The sequence below is a fragment of the Oncorhynchus masou genome, chromosome 31 (assembly GCF_036934945.1).
Source record: "Oncorhynchus masou masou isolate Uvic2021 chromosome 31, UVic_Omas_1.1, whole genome shotgun sequence".
NCBI classification, from domain to species: Eukaryota; Metazoa; Chordata; class Actinopteri; order Salmoniformes; family Salmonidae; genus Oncorhynchus; species Oncorhynchus masou.
The window spans coordinates 31,675,776-31,695,403 of NC_088242.1; the positions used below are offsets into that span (position 1 = coordinate 31,675,776).

Consider the following 19,628-nt stretch of genomic DNA (forward strand, 5'->3'; position numbering starts at 1 on the left):
CACAGACATCTCCTGTAATGTTCTGCACTCCTGGTCCTGGAAAACTACTGGGTGTGCAGGCTTTTGTCCCAGGCCAGCACTAACACACTTGATGACACTAATCAATGGACCATGAAAGCCTTGATAAGTGTAATCAAGTGTGCTATCAGAATGCAAGTGGAGCTTTTACCCCATTGCTTACACCTACGGATTACTCTCAGATCCCCATTGACTAGGGATTGATATGGGGTTTGGCATTAGTGTTCCTCTCACCTCTCCGATCATGCCGTTCCAGATGCCACTGATCATCTTTCCATGTTTCCCGTTAGTGACCAGGTAGAGGTCGTAGGAGAACTTAATGGTGCGAGACAGCTTCTTCAGAATGTCTATACAGAACCCCTTACAGCATAGCTTGGTGTATGGCTCCGAGTGGCCCACAATACTGTAGGGAGAGGAGGAGCACACACACAGAACAGAGATTAGTAAATTCTTCAGTGACCTGAGATATTGCAGAGATCGACCCACACAGAGAGAGAGAGAGAGAGAGAGAGAGAAAGAACATAGGTGAAGCATGATACGTTTTTGGAGAAAGAAGAAGAACTCCTAATTGACCTAATAGGTCCTATTATTGACCTCCTAAACAGCAGGAGCACAGTGAGTCCTGATGGCTGAAGATGTGAGACATATCAGATCAATAAGCTAAACAGCATCATAGCAGAGCAAAGAGCAAACTGTACTCTGTACTAATGACTGGGAATCAAGGACCTGGTCTGCAGACACGAACGACAACAGTAAATCGGTATCCCCCAGACACATACACACACACATAATCACACACACGCAAACAAGCATGCGCATACACACAAACAGAGACAGAAATGCACGCACGCAGTCAGAGGGGCAGGCATGCACACACACACACACACACACACACACACACACACACACACACACACACACACACACACACACACACACACACACACACACACACACACACACACACACACACACTTAGTCCAGTCTGAAACCTTGGATGTCTGAGGGCCCGGAGACAGACTCTAAACACAGGCCATTAGGGTGTTTGGAGGAACACTGACACACACACACACAGAGCGGTGATGATCCGTCACCTCCAGCCTCCCCTCGACCCCACTGTCTAATGATGTGTAGGTAGAGGGGGTGGACAGAGAGAGAGGGATGAAAGAGAGGGGATGGTTGTTGTTGTTTGACCTAGAGTAAACAGGTCTGTCCCCGTCTCCCTCATCTCACCAGCTTCCTGGGCTAAATGCTGCAGGTTAAGAGCTCTGAGTTAGGGTGTTCTAATGTGTGTGTGTGGTGTGGTGTGGTGTGGTGGGTTGTGGTGTGGTGTGTGTGTGTGTGTGTGCTCCACAACAAAAAAACTGCTTCCTCTATCTCCACCCCAACCCTACACACACACGCACACAGACACACCTGAGGATTAGCGATGGCTCTGTTGCTCCAGGGTTCTTCCCTGAGACTACAGCAGTATGAAACAATGTGAACAGAGGGAGAAAATCTAAAGCTATAACACAAAAAAAACATTCTTTGCTATGAGGAAGGAAGACAGAGAATGGTGGAGAAAGAAATAATGAGGAAGGAAGATTGAGAACATATGTTTCAGTGGGGAGATTGCCAGTGGTGTACCCTTAGGTATGTGATGCTAATACCTATGGCTCGATTACAAGCAACAGGCAGAATTTAACGCAGTCTTGCAGGTTACCGTTGGATTTCTTAAAACGATACAAATGGGAGATGACTAAGCTTGATTGCAACAAAAAAATCAGTTGATCTAACATTGTTCCCATGTCAAGTGAGTATGATACCAGATAGCTGGTCTAGATTCTCTACTACCGCCCCGAATTAATTATCACCCAATCAGAAGCATCAGAAATCAAGGCTGATTGATGTATAAGAAGATAGAAGTAGTAGCCCTCATTTCATTCAAATGCTTCACCTTAAATGGCAAAATAAAATAATAATTGCCTTTCAATGTATGACGTAAATTACTACATTTTCATTTGATAAACAAATATAGATTATATAACTCAATCATGATTTACTTGATATAGTTGCAAATTTCTAATATGGACTGTCCAGGGATATTTTACCCTCAATGTTGATATGACCATATCAGACAATTTTCTTTTAAAGACCGTTGCATTTAATGGAGTGCATAAATTGGAGACAAATAAAATAATTATATAAAGGTGGGGGAAAAAATGTAATAAAACATTTAAAAAAATAGCAAGATTAAAATGTTCCGATGATAATACCCACCAGAGAACAAAATAGTATTTAAAAATGTTGGTTGGAATCAGGACTACAAGATAACCCCGAAATCCGCAATATGCAGATGTTTAACAGTGGTGGACGATGATTGCAATTGAGATCAGTTGTACAGGTGGTTTTAGCTCGTATCGAGAGTTTAACGAGAGCTGGTGATAATCTCGTGGCCATTAGTTGTTGCAATTGTCCCAAAGCTTCTACATAACTAAACTAAGGTCTTGCAGTACTGCACTTGAATATTCTGCCATCGCAGTACAACTCTGGCGCTCTCTGGGCGTCCCCAAACCAGAACTGCTCGCAGGTATACGCCGACTACATTACAATCAGATACCCACACGTGGACAAGTTAGGATTCTACCCAGACAAAGCATAGTACAGCATGTAGGATCACGCACCAATAGCATCACTGTTGCGGCTAGCCCACAGTCAGTTAGAAGAGAGGGTGCTTTTGACTGTGCCTTAAAGAAGGGTTAGCTGACAACTTCACGTAAACGGTGCACATGCTTCAAATGGGGCAGAAGTCTGTGTGTTGTGATTTGGGATGGGCCAGATAGCTACTAACGATGACAAGATGTTGCCATGTGGGGAATCGCGGGTGTGGCTTCTTTCAGATGGTATCAAGAACAAGATGAAACTTGATTTGAAGTGTTTTTACTGATGTCACATCTATGCTAATATGGCTCAAATTTGCAGGCAACGACAGTATAATGGTGTATTTTACACAAGTGCTCATTGTGCAAATGTATTTGTTTTACTCTGTCTGTTTTGCCCCATAGTTGCACATGCATCGGTTTTTGTTGCTGAACAAACAACCTGTTTACGATACTCTCACTTATTGGAGTTCAGTTCTCATCTTGTCAATGAGACCAGCCGCTGTCCAAAGAGAGGAGTTTTAATGAGTAAAAAACCTTTCAATTACACCAAACATCTGTCACGGAGAAGAGCTATGTCACCCAACATATGATTAGCATCCTTTATTTTACTTTCACTAACTCTCTCTCTCTCCCTCTTTCTGGTTTTCCCTGGTAGCCCGTAGTGTTGATTACTCCCCAAGCAGGGGGGGAAGAGAGAGAGAGACAGAGAGAGAGAGAGAGAGAGAGAGAGAGAGAGAGAGAGAGAGAGACCATAGCCTGGCAATAGAGACAGAACGCCATAGAAAAGCACTGTGGGTCAGGTGAAGTAGATGATGAGCAGTTCTTCCTACTCCACTGCTCAAAATATGAATCAATCCGAGGTATTTATATCTCCTGAAATGTGATGACAGAATTGCAGGATTTCTTGACCTGCCTGTTGAGGAGAAAATCTGCATTTTGTTTGGAGAAAATGTAGAGACAGTAGATGTTGCTCCAAATGATGTCCTGGCCTGTCATAATGTAAGAGAAACAATAGCCCTTGCAGATTTATATTTCTCAATTGTTGCTGTTTGTTAAATGTTTTGTTTATTATTTTCCTATATATTATTATTATTGTTGCTCAAACACATGGTTAATTTATGTAATACTTCATGTACATTGCTCTGGCAACAGTGACAACCACCCATTCATGCCAATAAAGCGGTGAATCAGGAGAAAGAGAAAGAGAGGGTTGTGTGATTTCTACCCGACAGTGCCATGATATATATGCCAGCGTTGGCAGATAAATCTTCTTTACAGCCAATCAATGTGCCATCGCGCACAACTACTATCCCCACACATCTCTCCACTATTAATATACTGGGCCGATAATTGATGTGCTGACTCGTGTGAATGTCGAAGGGATGCACAGCGGGTATGTAACAAGTGTGTAAATGGTTGGCCCCTGGTGTGTCATTGTTGTGTTATGGGTTGGCTCCTATTAGTAATCCATTTCACTCCAGGTGTGTTCATGCACGTGGTTTGATACAGTTTAAAGGATCACACAGCTGCTATGTGCTCTGACAACAGCGCATCATAGTGTATGCATGTACGTTTGTGTGTTTTAAATGTATAAAAGTATCCCGGTCTCAAAATGTGGCTTCCAGTATGTGTTTACCAGATGGGCCTTTGCCAAATACATTTAACTCAGTTTTTAAAGCCATGACATCATTTTCTGGAATTTTCCGAGATGTATAAAGGCACAGTCAACTTACTGTATGTAAACGTCTGACCCACTGGAATTGTGATGCAGTGAATTATAAGTGAAATAATCTGTCTGTAAACAATTGTTGGAAGAATCACTTGTGTCATGCACAAAGTAGATGTTCTAACCAACTTTCCAAAACTATAATTTGATAACAAGAAATTTGTGGAGTGGTTGAAAAACTAGTTTTAATGACTCCAACCTAAGTGCATGTAAACTTCTGACTTCAACTCTATGTGCAGCCATCTGTATACATTTGCAATTTGCATGTTGTTGTTGGTGCGTGCGTGTGTACCTCTCGGTGCGGTTGGACTGGCGTCGGCAAGGCACGGTGTTGCGTACGCAGGTGCCCGTGTCGGGGTCCACGTTTTCGACGATGACGAAGGGCCTCTCCTCCAGAGTGGCTACCGTCAGGTGGCGGTCATCTGATACCGTCTCCAGAAAACTGCCATAGCGAGGCCACACCGGGTAACGCACCTGGAGGATACCCCGCTCTAATGTACCCACCTGGGGGGGGGGGGTTGGAAGGGAGAGGGAGTGAAAGAGTACATGAAAGTGGATTAAACACACTCGGGGCTGTAGATCTGAGAGAGGCTGATCCAAGTAATCCAATGGATTGTGACTCTAAGCAGAGCCCCAGAGGACCCAGTGATCCCCGTTAAGAACCTGTCCTCGCTTAACCCTACTGGGGCTCCATTTATCACCCAGGCTTCTTTCCCTGGAGCTTCCAACTCCATCCCTCCAGTCATAAATCATAGGGTCTCTTCTTTTATATGCAGATGACATTGTACTGATCTCTGAAAGTGAAGATAAGCTTCAAGAAATGTTATATATTGTTTTTAACTGGTGTGGACAATTTAATCTGAATATCAATGTGGACAAAACTAAGGTAGTACACTATTGGAATTCAGCAGTGACTAGAACACTGCTGTGCTCCAGGCCACAGTAGATATGATCAGTGAGTACAAGTATATGGGATTGATTATCAAAGACTTTGTGGATCACAATGTGTCTGTTAAGTACACATCTAACCATGCATATTGTGCCCTTGGTGCCATCATTGCAAAGCCATGGGTGGCTACCATTTAAATGTTTCACTAAACTGTTTGATTCATTGGTGCTACATACCGTATTTGTACTTATGCTGCAGGAGTATGGGGGCACAGAAATTATAATTTTTTCTTGTGTAAATGCTGATTTTTACCTTGGTGTGGATAAATACACGACAAATCCTGTTATTCAAGGCGCTGTATGGGTTGGAAAATATGGCATTGTCAGTTGCTATGGTTTTTTTTAAATGGCAGTGATTTTGCATCATGCATCAGCCAAACTGGAAATTGTAACGGTCTTGATGAAAATAATAAACTATGTGACATGTTAACAGATAACAATAATATGCAGTGCCTCTACTTTATCCACATTGTGTTGTGTTACAGCCTGAATTTAAAATTAATTGAATTGAGATTTTGTGTCACACACACAATACTCCATAATGTCAAAGTGGAATTATGTTTTACAAGTTCATTCAAAATGAAAAGCTAAAATGTATTGAATCAATAAGTATTCAACCCCTTTGTTATGGAAAGCCTAAATAAGTTCAGGAGTAAATATTTGCCAATCAAGTCACATAAGTTGCATAGAATCACTCTGTATGCAATAATAGTGTTTAACATAATTTTGTTATGACTACCTCATCTTTGTACCCCACACATACAATGGTCCCTCAGTTGAGCAATGTATTTCAAACACAGATTCAATCACAAAGTCCAGGGAGAGAAAAAAAGCAGACATTGAATATCTCTTTGAGCATGAATATCCCTTTGAGCATGGTGAAAATATTAGTTACACTTTGGATGGTGTATCAATATACCCAGTCACTACAAAGATACAGGTTTCTTTCCTAACTCAGTTGCCGGAGAGGAAGGAAACCGCTCTGGGATTTCACCACGAGGCCAATGGTGACTTCAAAACAATGACAGGGTTTAATGGCTGTGATGGGAGAAAACTGAGGATGGATCAACGACATAGTAGTTACTCCACAATACTAACCTAAACAATGGAGTGAATTGAAGGAAGCCTGTACAAAATAGAAATACTCCAAAACATGCAAAGACAATGTGGCAAAGAAAAAATCTTTATGTCCTGAAAAAAAACGTTATGTTTGGGGCAAATACAACACATTGCTGAGTACCACTCTTCATATTTTCAAACATGGTGGTGGCTGCATCATGTTATGGGTATGCTTGTCATTGGCAAGGACTATGGAGGTTTTAGGGTATAAAAAAACAGAATAGAGCTTAACACAGGAAAACTGCTTTCCATCAGACACTAGGTGACAAATTCACCTTTCAGAATTTGTATTTCACCTTTATTAAACTAAGCAAGTCAGTTAAGACCAAATGCTTCTTTACAATGACAGCATACTAAAAGACAAAGGGCCTTCTGCGGGGCAGGGGGCATGGGATTAAAAAATTTAAATTAAAAAATATATAAATATAGGACAAAACACATATCACAACAAGAGAGACAACACAACACTACCTAAGACAACAACATTGCAAGGCAGCAACACATGAAAACACAGCATGGTAGCAACACAACAAAACAACAACAAGGTAGCAGCACAAAACACGGTAGAAACATTATTGGGCAGTCAACAGCACAAAAGTCAAGAAGGTCGAGACAATAATACATCACACAAAGCAGCCACATCTGTCAGTAGGAGTGTCCATGATTGAGTCTTTGAATGTAGTGATTGAGATAAAACTGTCCAGTTTGAGTGTTTGTTGCAGCTCGTTCCAGTTGATAGCTGCAGCAAACTGAAAAGAGGAGCAACCCAGGGATGTGTGTGTGCTCTCGGGACCTTTAACAAAATGTGACTGGCAGAACGGGTGTTGTATGTGGAGGATGAGGGTTTTATAAATACGACAGGTATACAGAGATAACCAGTTTACAGAGGAGTATAGAGTGCAGTGATGTGTCCTATAAGGAGCATTGGTGGCAAATCTGATAGCCGAATGGTAAAGAACATCTAGCCGCTCGAGAGCACCCTTACCTGACGATCTATAAATTATGTCGCCGTAATCTAGCATGGGTTGGCTAGTCATCTGAATCAGGGTTAGTTTGGTAGCTAGGGTGAAAGAGGAGTGATTACAAAAGAGGAAACCAAGTCTAGATTTTACTTTAGCCTGCAGCTTTCATATGTGCTGAGAGAAGGACAGTTCACCGTCTAGCCCTACTCCCAAGTACTTGTATGAGGTGACTAGTTCAAGCTATAAACCCTCAGAGGTAGTAATAACACCTGTGGGTAGAGGGGCATTCTTCTTACCAAACCACATGACCTTTGTTTTGGAGGTGTTCAGAACAAGGTTAATAAGGGTAGAGAAAGCTTGTTGTACACTAAGAAAGCTTTGTTGTAGAGTATTTAACACAAAATCTGGGGAGGGGCCAGCTGAGTATAAGACTGTATTATCTGCATTTAATGGATGAGAGAGCTTCCTACTGCCTGAGCTATGTTGTTGATGTAAATTGAGAAGGGCGTGGGGCCAAGGATTGAGCCTTGGGGTACTCCCTTGGTGACAGGCAGTGGCTGAGGCAACATATAGCAAACTTAAAGAAGAAAGAGTCTAAACCATCTGACCCAGATGTTTTTTTGGGGTCAAGTTTAAGGAGCTCCTTTAGCACCTCGGACTCAGTGACTGCCTGCAGGGAGAAACTTTGTAGCGGGCATGGGAAAAAGAAGGAGAAGCATCAGTCAAGACTTCCACCGAAGTTGGCCCCCCTGCCTGTTCGGGCGGTGCTCGGCGGTCGTCGTCACCGGCCTACTCCCCGCAACCGTTCCCTTTTTTGTTGTCTGTTTGTTTTGTCTTATTAGTTGCACCTGTCTATTTGTGTGCTTGATTGGCTTCCTTATTTATAGTACGTTTATCCGCCCTTGTTTCGTGTGGGATTACTGATATGTTACGTGTGTATGTTTTTTTGGTGTCGTGCTCTGGACCTGGTACCCTGTTGTGTTGGGTTGGTCCACATTTTCCGCACCCTGTTTTGTTGGGCATTATATTCTGTGCGATATTAAAAGTGCATGTCTTCCTGTGGAACTATAAGCTCTTGACAACCCGTGACAATCAGGGTTAGTAACATTAGAAGGGGTGGGAGATGAGGAAATGCTGGATGGGCAAGAAGGCATGGCTGAGTCAAATAGGAATCCTGACTTAATTAATCAATCTGGTTAGGGATAGGGTCTAGATTCCTGAATTTCCAGCTGACTGACGTGCCCAAAGTAAACTGTATGTTACTCAGGCCCAGGAGCCAGGATATGCATATAATTGGTAACATTGGATACAAAACACATTGAAGTTTCTAAAACTGTTACAATAATGTCTGAAACTATAAGAGAATTTATATGGCAGAAGAAAAACCAACCAGAGATGTTTTATTATTTAGGTCCCAGGCTCCTTCAGTGGAAAGCTATGGGTCCTATGTAATTCCGTCTCCCAGATTGCAATTCCTATGGTTTCCAATATATGTCAACCATCTTTATTCAATGTTTCAGGCTTGTTTTTTGAAAAACAAAGAATTTTGGAGTTTTGGAGAGGAGAGCACCGGAACATTATCAGTCATTCGGCGCGCGAGGGTGAGGGCGCGCTTACTAATTTTGCTTTCCTATTGAACATACTTCTTTCCATATAAAATATTATAGTTTATTTACATCTTAGAGTACCTGAAGATTAAATAGTGGTGATTAAAGAGCTCAGCCATGTGCTTCTTGTCAGTAACAACTACATCATCAACATTAAGGGACATGGGCAGCTGTGAGGAGGAGGGTTTATTCTCCAGGTCTTTAACCGTTTTCCAGAACTTCTTGGGTTTAGACCCTCAGAGAGAGAACTGCTCCATAAAGTAACTAACTTTGGCCTTCTGGATAGCCTGAATGCACTTATTTCTCATTTGCATGAATGATAGCCAGTCAGCCTGAGCCTTTTGCCGAGCCTTTCGCCAAATGCAATTCTTGAAGTGGAGTAACTCTGCAAGATCATGGTCGCACCAAGGGTAGAACCTGTTTTTAATTCTCATTTTCTTTATGGGTGCATGTTTGTTAGTAATACCACTGAAAATATAAAAAAGAAGGTCCAAGCGTCTTCAAGATGATTCTATACCATTTTACAGAGGCCAGTTTGTCAAGTATACTCCCTCTCTGGCCTCTAGGTCATCAGGCTGCTGATTATCCAGCACAACTGTCACCATCGTCTCGCGCTTCTGCGCCTCATGACACTCACCTGGACTCCATCAACTCCTTGATTGTCTTCCCTAGAACTGTCTCTCCCCTTGGTTCTTTCCTCAGGTGATATTGACTCTGTTTTCACTGTTCAAAAAAATAAAGGGAACACTAAAATAACACATCCTAGATCTGAATGAATGAAATATTCTTATTAAATACTTTTTTCTTTACATATTTCAATGTGATCCAACTTTGATGTGATGTCCTTAAAACAAGTCAAAATGAGGCTCAGTAGTGTGTGTGGCCTCCACGTGCCTGTATGACCTCCCTACAACGCCTGGGCATGCTCCCGATGAGGTGGCGGATGGTCTCCTGAGGGATCTCCTCCCCGCCCTGGATTAAAGCATCCGCCAACTCCTGGACAGTCTGTGGTGCAACGTGGCATTGGTGGATGGAGCGAGACATGATGTCCCAGATGTGCTCAATTGGATTCAGGTCTGGGGAATGGGCGGGCCAGTCCATAGCATCAATGCCTTCCTCTTGCAGGAACTGCTGACACACTCCAGCCACATGAGGTCTAGCATTGTCTTGCATTAGGAGGAACCCAGGGCCAACCGCACCAGCATATGGTCTCACAAGGGGTCTGAGGATCTCATCTCGGTAACTAATGGCAGTCAGGCTACCTCTGGCGAGCACATGGAGGGCTGTGTGGACCCCAAAGAAATGCCACCCCACACCATGACTGACCCACCTCCAAACCGGTCATGCTGGAGGATGTTGCAGGCAGCAGAACATTCTCCACGGCGTCTCCAGACTCTGTCACGTCTGTCACATGTGCTCAGTGTGAAACTGCTTTTATCTGTGAAGAGCACAGGGCGCCAGTGGCAAATTTGCCAATCTTGGTGTTCTCTGGCAAATGCCAAACGTCCTGCACGGTGTTGGGCTGTAAGCACAACCCCCACCTGTGGACGTCGGGCCCTCATACCACCCTCAAGGAGTCTGTTTCTGACCGTTTGTGCAAACACATGCACATTTGTGGCCTGCTGGAGGTCATTTTGCAGGGCTCTGGCAGTGCTCCTCCTGCTCCTCCTTGCACAAAGGCGGAGGTAGCGGTACTGCTGCTGGGTTGTTGCCCTCCTACAGCCTCCTCCACGTCTCCTGATGTACTGGCCTGTCTCCTGGTAGCGCCTCCATGCTCTGGACACTACGCTGACAGACACAGCAAAGCAAACCTTCTTGCTACAGCTCGCATTGATGTGCCATCCTGGATGAGCTGCACTACCTGAGCCACTTGTGTGGGTTGTAGACTCCGTCTCATGCTACCACTAGAGTGAAAGCACCACCAGCATTCAAAAGTGACCAAAACATCAGCCAGGAAGCATAGGAACTGAGAAGTGGTCTGTGTTCACCACCTGCAGAACCACTCCTTTAATGGGGGTGTCTTGCTAATTGCCTATAATTTCCACCTGTTGTCTATTCCATTTGCACAACAGCATGTGAAATTTATTGTCAATCAGTGTTGCTTCCTAAGTGGACAGTTTGATTTCACAGAAGTGTGATTGACTTGGAGTTACATTGTGTTGTTTAAAAGTGTTCCCTTTATTTTTTGAGCAGTGTATATTTATTAATACACTCACTCCCTGAACTTTCTTCCTGACTCTGTCATGTCTTGTTATGTCTGTTCCTGTCCTTTCTCTTCACTCTGTCTCTCTCTGCTGGTCTTTTTAGGTTACCTTCTCTGTCTCTCATTCTTCAGCTGTTCTACATCTCCCCTAACTAGCTCATTCACTCTTTCTCACCTGTTCTCTCTTCCCCCTCTGATTAGGTCTCTATTTCTCTCTCTGTTCCTGCTACTTTCAGTGTCTGATTCTTGTTTGTGTTTTTGATGCCAGAAGCAAGCTGTCGTCTCGTTTGCTTCCACCTTGTCCTATCCTGTCGGAGTCTGCCTGGCAGGTGCATCCTGCACTATACTACGTTCTTTTTGTTCCATTGTCAACGTTGGAAGAGGATTTATGCCATTCCTGTTTTTCATTAAAGAACTCTGTTTTCTGTTAAAACCGCTTTTGGGTCTTCACTCAAGTACATAACAGAAGAATCAGACCAAGAATGGACCCAGCGGCTCCGGACCCTTTTCACTCCACCGTCGAGATCCAGGGAGCGATGCTAGGCAGACACGAGGAGGAATTGTCTGCTGCTCGACATGCCGTTGAGACCATGGCCGTCCAAGTCTCCGACCTCACAAGACAGGTTCACCAACTCCACCTCGATCCACCGCCCACTTCCAGGGTTTCCGAGTCTCCGGAGCCCAGGATCAACAACCCGCCCTGTTACTCTGGGGAGCCCACTGAGTGCCGCTCATTCCTCACTCAGTGTGATGTGGTGTTCTCTCTCCAGCCCAACACTTACTCCAGGAGTGCAGCCCGCATCGCCTACGTCATTTCTCTCCTTACCGGACGGGCGCGTGAGTGGGGCACGGCAATCTGGGAGGCGAGGGCTGAGTGTATTAACCAGTTTCAGGACTTTAAGGAGGAGATGATACGGGTTTTTGACCGTTCTGTTTTTGGGGAGGAGGCTTCCAGGGCCCTGTCTTCCCTATGTCAGGGGAATCGATCCATAACGGATTATTCTATTGAGTTTCGCACTCTCGCTGCCTCTAGTGACTGGAACGAGCCGGCTTTGCTCGCTCGTTTTCTGGAGGGTCTCCTCGTCGAGGTTAAGGATGAGATCCTCTCCCGGGAGGTTCCTTCCAGTCTGGACTCCTTAATAGCCCTCGCTATTCGCATAGAGCGACGGTTTGATCTTCGTCGCCGAGCTCGTGGAAAGGAGCTCGCGTTCTCCGTTGCTCCCCTCTCCACATCACTGCCACCTGCCGCATCACTGCCACCCTCCTCCGCCGGCTCGGATGCTGAGCCTATGCAGCTGGGGGTATCCGCATCTCGGCCAAGGAGAAGGAACGGAGAATCACCAATCGCCTCTGTCTCTACTGCGGCTCCGCTGGTCATTTTGTCACCTCATGTCCAGTAAAAGCCAGAGCTCATCAGTAAGGGGAGGGCTACTGGTGAGCGCAACTACTCAGGCCTCTCCTTCTGGATCACGCACTACCTTTCCGGTCCATCTCCGCTGGCCCGGTTCATCTGCTTCCTGCAGTGCCTTGATAGACTCTGGGGCGGAGGGCTGTTTTATGGACGAGACCTGGGCTCGGGAACATGACATTCCTCTCAGACAGTTAGGGGAGCCCACGGCCTTGTTCGCTTTAGATGGTAGTTCTCTCCCCAAGATTCAGCGTGAGACGCTGCCTTTAACCCTCACTGTCTCTGGTAATCATAGCGAAACCATTTCTTTTTTAATTTTTCGTTCACCTTTTACACCTGTTGTTTTGGGTCATCCCTGGCTAGTGCGCCATAACCCTTCTATTAATTGGTCTAGTAATACTATCCTATCCTGGAATGTTTCTTGTCATGTGACCTGTTTAATGTCTGCTATCCCTCCTGTTTCCTCTGTCTCTTCTTCACAGGAGGAGCCTGGCGATTTGACAGGGGTGCCGGAGGAGTATCACGATCTGCGCACGGTGTTCAGTCGTTCCAAGGCCACTTCTCTCCCTCCACACCGGTCGTATGACTGTAGTATTGATCTCCTTCCGGGAACTACTCCCCCCCGGGGTAGATTATACTCTCTGTCGGCTCCCGAACGTAAGGCTCTCGAGGATTATTTGTCGGTTTCGCTCGACGCCGGTACCATAGTCTCCTCCTCCTCTCCCGCCGGAGCGGGGTTTTTTTTGTTCAGAAGAAGGACGGGTCCCTGCGCCCATGCGTGGATTATCGAGGGCTGAATGACATAACAGTTAAGAATCGTTATCCGCTTCCTCTTATGTCTTCAGCCTTCGAGATCCTGCAGGGAGCCAGGTTTTTCACCAAATTGGACCTTCGTAACGCCTACCATCTCGTGCGCATCAGGGAGGGGGACGAGTGGAAGACGGCGTTTAACACTCCGTTAGGGCACTTTGAATACCGGGTTCTTCCTTTCGGCCTCGTTAACGCTCCTGCTGTCTTTCAGGCACTAGTTAACGACGTCCTGAGAGACATGCTGAACATTTTTGTTTTCGTTTACATGGACGATATCCTGATTTTTTCACCGTCTCTCTCGATTCATGTTCAGCACGTGCGACGCGTCCTCCAGCGCCTTTTGGAGAACTGTCTTTATGTGAAGGCTGAGAAGTGCACTTTTCATGCCGCCTCTGTCCCTTTTCTCGGTTCCGTTATTTCCGCTGAGGGCATTAAGATGGATCCCGCTAAGGTCCAGGCTGTCATTGATTGGCCCGTTCCTAAGTCACGCGTCGAGCTGCAGCGCTTTCTGGGCTTCGCTAATTTCTATCGTCGTTTCATCCGTAATTTCGGTCAGGTGGCAGCTCCCCTCACAGCCCTTACTTCTGTTAAGACGTGCTTTAAGTGGTCCGTTTCCGCCCAGGGAGCTTTTGATCTTCTTAAGAATCGTTTTACATCCGCACCTATTCTTGTTACACCTGACATCTCTAGTCAGTTTGTTGTTGAGGTTGACGCGTCAGAGGTGGGCGTGGGAGCCATTCTTTCTCAGCGCTCTCTCTCTGACGGCAAGGTCCATCCTTGCGCGTTTTTCTCTCATCGCTTATCGCCGTCAGAACGTAACTATGATGTTGGTAATCGCGAACTGCTCGCCATCCGCTTAGCCCTAGGCGAATGGCGACAGTGGTTGGAGGGGGCGACCGTTCCTTTTGTCGTTTGGACTGACCATAGGAACCTTGAGTACATCCGTTCAGCCAAACAACTTAATGCGCGTCAGGCTCGTTGGGCTCTGTTTTTCGCTCGTTTCGAGTTTGTTATTTCTTATCGTCCGGGCTCAAAAACACCAAGCCTGATGCTTTATCTCGTCTCTTCAGTTCTTCTGAGGTCTCCACCGACCCCGAGGGGATTCTCCCTGAAGGGCGTGTTGTCGGGTTGACTGTCTGGGGAATTGAGAGGCAGGTAAAGCAAGCACTCGCTCACACTCCGTCGCCGCGAGCTTGTCCTAGGAACCTTCTGTTCGTTCCCGTTCCTACTCGTCCGGCCGTTCTTCAGTGGGCCCACTCTGCCAAGTTAGCCGGCCACCCCGGCGTTCGGGGTACGCTCGCTTCCATTCGCCAGCGTTTCTGGTGGCCCACTCGAGAACGTGACGCGTCGATTTGTCGCCGCTTGTTCGGTCTGCGCGCAGACTAAATCTGGGAACTCTCCTCCTGCCGGCCGTCTCAGACCGCTTCCCATTCCCTCTCGACCGTGGTCTCACATCGCTTTAGATTTCATCACCGGACTGCCTTCATCAGCGGGGAAGACAGTTATTCTTACGGTTGTCGATAGATTCTCTAAGGCGGCTCATTTCATTCCTCTCGCTAAGCTCCCTTCTGCTAAGGAGACGGCTCAGATCATTATCGAGAATGTTTTCCGAATTCATGGCCTTCCGTCTGACGTCGTTTCCGACAGAGGCCCGCAGTTCACGTCTCAATTTTGGAGGGAGTTTTGCCGTTTGATTGGGGCTTCCGTCAGTCTCTCGTCCGGCTTTCATCCCCAGTCTAACGGTCAAGCCGAACGGGCCAATCAGACTGTTGGTCGCATTTTACGCAGTCTTTCTTTTCGTAACCCTGCGTCTTGGTCAGAACAGCTCCCCTGGGCAGAGTACGCCCACAACTCGCTTCCCTCGTCTGCTACCGGTCTATCTCCTTTTCAGAGTAGCCTCGGGTACCAGCCTCCGCTGTTCTCATCTCAGCTCGCCGAGTCCTGCGTCCCCTCCGCTCAGGCTTTTGTCCAGCGTTGCGAGCGCACCTGGAAGGGGGTCAGGTCGGCACTTTGCCGTAATAGGGCGCAGACTGTGAGGGCCGCTAATAAGCGTAGGACCAAGAGTCCTAGATATTGTTGCGGTCAGAGAGTATGGCTCTCCACTCAGAACCTTCCCCTTAAGACAGCTTCTCGCAAGTTGGCCCCGCGGTTCATTGGTCCGTTCCGTATTTCCCAGGTCATTAATCCTGTCGCAGTGCGACTTCTTCTCCCGCGCTATCTTCGTCGCGTTCACCCGGTCTTCCATGTCTCCTGTGTTAAGCCCGTTCTTCGCGCCCCCGCTCGTCCCTCCCCCCCCCATCCTTGTCGAGGGCGCACCCATCTACAGGGTTCGTAAGATTTTGGACATGCGCCCTCGGGGCCGTGGTCATCAGTACCTAGTGGATTGGGAGGGGTACGGTCCTGAGGAGAGGAGTTGGGTTCCCTCTCGGGACGTGCTGGACCGTTCGCTGATCGATGATTTCCTCCGTTGCCGCCAGGTTTCCTCCTCGAGTGCGCCAGGAGGCGCTCGGTGAGTGGGGGGTACTGTCATGTCTTGTTATGTCTGTTCCTGTCCTTTCTCTTCACTCTGTCTCTCTCTGCTGGTCTTTTTAGGTTACCTTCTCTGTCTCTCATTCTTCAGCTGTTCTACATCTCCCCTAACTAGCTCATTCACTCTTTCTCACCTGTTCTCTCTTCCCCCTCTGATTAGGTCTCTATTTCTCTCTCTGTTCCTGCTACTTTCAGTGTCTGATTCTTGTTTGTGTTTTTGATGCCAGAAGCAAGCTGTCGTCTCGTTTGCTTCCACCTTGTCCTATCCTGTCGGAGTCTGCCTGGCAGGTGCATCCTGCACTATACTACGTTCTTTTTGTTCCATTGTCAACGTTGGAAGAGGATTTATGCCATTCCTGTTTTTCATTAAAGAACTCTGTTTTCTGTTAAAACCGCTTTTGGGTCTTCACTCAAGTACATAACAGACTCTCAGTGCACTTGTTACACAGTTCATGAAGGAAGGCTTGCTTATTAAAGTTTTTTAGCGAGCGTAGGCCGATACTGATGGAGGACGATAGCACCCAGCGACAGTCAACAAGAACTATTTGAGAGTTTTGTGCTTAAAACCAGCGAATCAAATTGTTTGGGGACAGACTTGGTGGAGACAACTGAGTACTGAATGTGATCCTTGGTAAAGATTGCCACTCCCCCACCTTTGGAAGATCTGTCTTGCCAAAAAAGGATATAACCAGAAAGGTTAACATCAGTATTCAAAACACTCTTCCTTAATCACGTCTCAGTAATGACCAACACATCTGGATAGGAGCTGTGAACCCACACTTTCAATTGATCCAGTGTTAACTTGCAGAAAACCCATGCTTTTACGAAATCAGAAATCAGTGAAGCAGATATCAGAGCACAAGTCAGAATTGGGGCTAGCAACAGTAGGTGGGCCAGGGTGTAAATGCACATTTCCAGATATCATAAATTGTAATACAATTAAGGCACGACAGAGTACAGGGAGAGCTCTGCAGTGCTGATTTATGATATCTGAAGGTGCATCAGATGGCAACAAGATCATATTGTACAGCAATTTCATCAGGCAACATGAATACAAAGCCGACAAGAGGTGGTTAGAATAGGATGGGAGGCAAAAAGTTTGTGTAACCAATAGAGAGTCCTGAGTGTGGGAACAAACATTGTCTGTCCCACAGTTGGGTAAAGAAGGTTGAAGTCAACAAAGTATGCAGGAGTCATGAGGCAAATAGCAAAATAGCAAAATGCACAAGAAAGAAATATAATAATATAGTAATATAGTAATATATAACGAATAGACTTGGGCTAGCCATTGTAAGTTCATAGTCACTCGCCCAAACAGTGCGTGTGTGCTGGAGGTGAGCAAAAGCTCAGGAGAGAGGGGTTAGTGTGGTGGAGGTACCTGTACCAGACAGGGGGAGATAGGGCAGGGCAGACGGCAAACAGATGGCCAGGTGGAATGCAAGCAGCAGTGCAGCAGGCAATGGGAGTAGGTGTCACACACACTTGGGATAAGCTTTTATTTCTAGAGGCAGATTTCTTGTAGAAAATGCCAGGGAATGGTCTTTGAACAGCAGGAGGGGGGTTCAGAAGACTCTTCAATGACTCCTGACATTTGTTGGGCCCAAAGACCGTTTACGTCACAATTTAGTGCTAATTGAATTTGTATTTGGTCTGTCCCTGCAAGCCTCGGAGCCTTAACTCAGGATGCAGTCCCTAATAAAGTAAAATATATCACTGTAATGCACTTTATTATTTAAAAAAAATATATATATATTTTTCTTCTATGCTTTCAAAATAGCATCAGACCAAACGCTGCTCACTCAGTTCCAGGTTGGAATGGTGTCCTGCTGCTTGTTTGCTAGAGCACCCTCCGAATAGCTTGGAAAAAGAAAACCTTGAAAGCAGTAATCTCTGCTTTAGGTAATTAGGCAATTAGTAATAATTAGGTTATGGGTTTGGAGTTTTGCTCTGGAGCGAAGGCCAAGCTGTGGAGAGTGGGTAGCATCCTGCATACAGTTGAAGTCGGAAGTTTGCATACACCTTAGCCAAATACATTTAAACTCAGTCTAGTAAAAATTCCCTGTCTTAGGTCAGTTTGGATTGCCACTTTATTTTAGGAATATGATATGTCAGAACAATAGTAGAGAGAATGATTTATTTCAGCTTTTACTTCTTTCATTACATACCCAGTGGGTCAGAGGTTTACATACACTCAATTAGTATTTGGTAGCATTGCCTTGAAATTGTTTAACTTGGGTCAAATGTTTCGGGTAGCCTTCCACAAGCTTCCCACAATAAGTTGGGTGAATTTTGGCCCATTCCTCCTGACAGAGCTGGTGTAACTGAGTCAGGTTTGTAGGCCTCCTTGCTCACACACGCTTTTTCAGTTCTGCCCACAAATGTTCTATAGGATTGAGGTCAGACATTTGTAATGGCCACTCCAATACCTTGACTTTGTTGTCCTTAAGCCATTTTGACACAACTTTGTAAGTATGCTTGGGGTCATTGTCCATTTGGAAGACCCATTTGCGACCAAACTTTAACTTCCTGACTGATGTCTTGACATGTTACTTCAATATATCCAATTCTCCAATTATTTTCCATGATGCCATCTATTTTGTGAAGTGCACCAGTCCCTCGTGCAGCAAAGCACCCCCACAACATGATGCTGCTACCCCCGTGCTTCACGGTTGGGATGGTGTTCTTCAGCTTGCAAGCCTCCCCCTTTCTCCTCCAAACACAACGATGGTCATTATGGTCAAACAGTTCTATTTTTGTTTCATCAGACCAGAGGACATTTCCCCCAAAAAGTATGATCTTTGTCCCCATGTGCAGTTGCAAACCGTAGTCTGGCTTTTTTATGGCGGTTATGGAGCAGTGACTTCTTCCTTGCTGAGCGGCATTTCAGGTTATGTCGACATAGGACTCATTTTACTGTGGATATAAATACTTTTACTCCAGCATCTTCACAAGGTCATTTGCTGTTGTTCTGGGATTGATTTGCACTTTTCGCACCACAGTAAGTTAATCTCTAGGAGACAGAACGAGTCTCCTTCCTGAGCGGTATGATGGCTGCATGGTCCCATGTTATTTATACTTGCGTAATATTGTTTGTACAGATGAACATGGTACCTTCAGGCATTTGGAAATTGCTCCCAAGAATGAACCAGACTTGTGGAGGTCTACAATTTTTTTTCTGAGGTCTTGGCTGATTTATTTTGATTTTCCCATGATGTCAAGCAAAGAGGCACTAAGTTTGAAGGTAGGCCTTGAAATACATCCCCAGATACACCACCAATTGACTCAAATGATGTCAATTCTCGACCCGCTCCACTGCAGCCCCGTCGATGTGAATGGCCCTCCTTTTCCTGTAGTCCATGATCAGCATCCTTTGTCTTGCTCACGTTGAGGGAGAGTTGTTCTGGCATCACACTGCCAGGTCTCTGACCTCCTCCTTATAGGCAGTCTCGTCGGTGCTCAAGCCTACCACTGTTGTGTCATCAGCCAACCTAATGATGGTGTTGGATGTCGTGCTTGGGCACGCAGTCGTGGGTGAACAGGGAGTACAGGAGGGTACTAAGCACACAACCCTGAGGGGCCCCCGCATTGAGGATCAGCGTGGAAGATGTGTTGTTACCTACTCTTACCACCTGGGGGCGGCCCGTCAGGAAGTC

The 19,628-nt window shown here is 45.8% G+C and overlaps 1 protein-coding gene across 1 annotated transcript in view; it reads right to left on the bottom strand.

Annotated features, from left to right (window-relative positions):
* LOC135524934 (glutamate receptor ionotropic, NMDA 2C-like) overlaps nt 1–19,628 on the bottom strand; it is a 64,666-nt gene that overhangs the window by 31,302 nt on the left and 13,736 nt on the right. Inside the window, exons 5-6 of the mRNA XM_064952770.1 lie at nt 4,682–4,893; nt 253–421 (exon numbers count right to left, since the gene is read on the bottom strand). Coding sequence (XP_064808842.1) covers nt 253–421; nt 4,682–4,893 — 381 coding nt within the window. The remainder of the gene's footprint in view (nt 1–252; nt 422–4,681; nt 4,894–19,628) is intronic.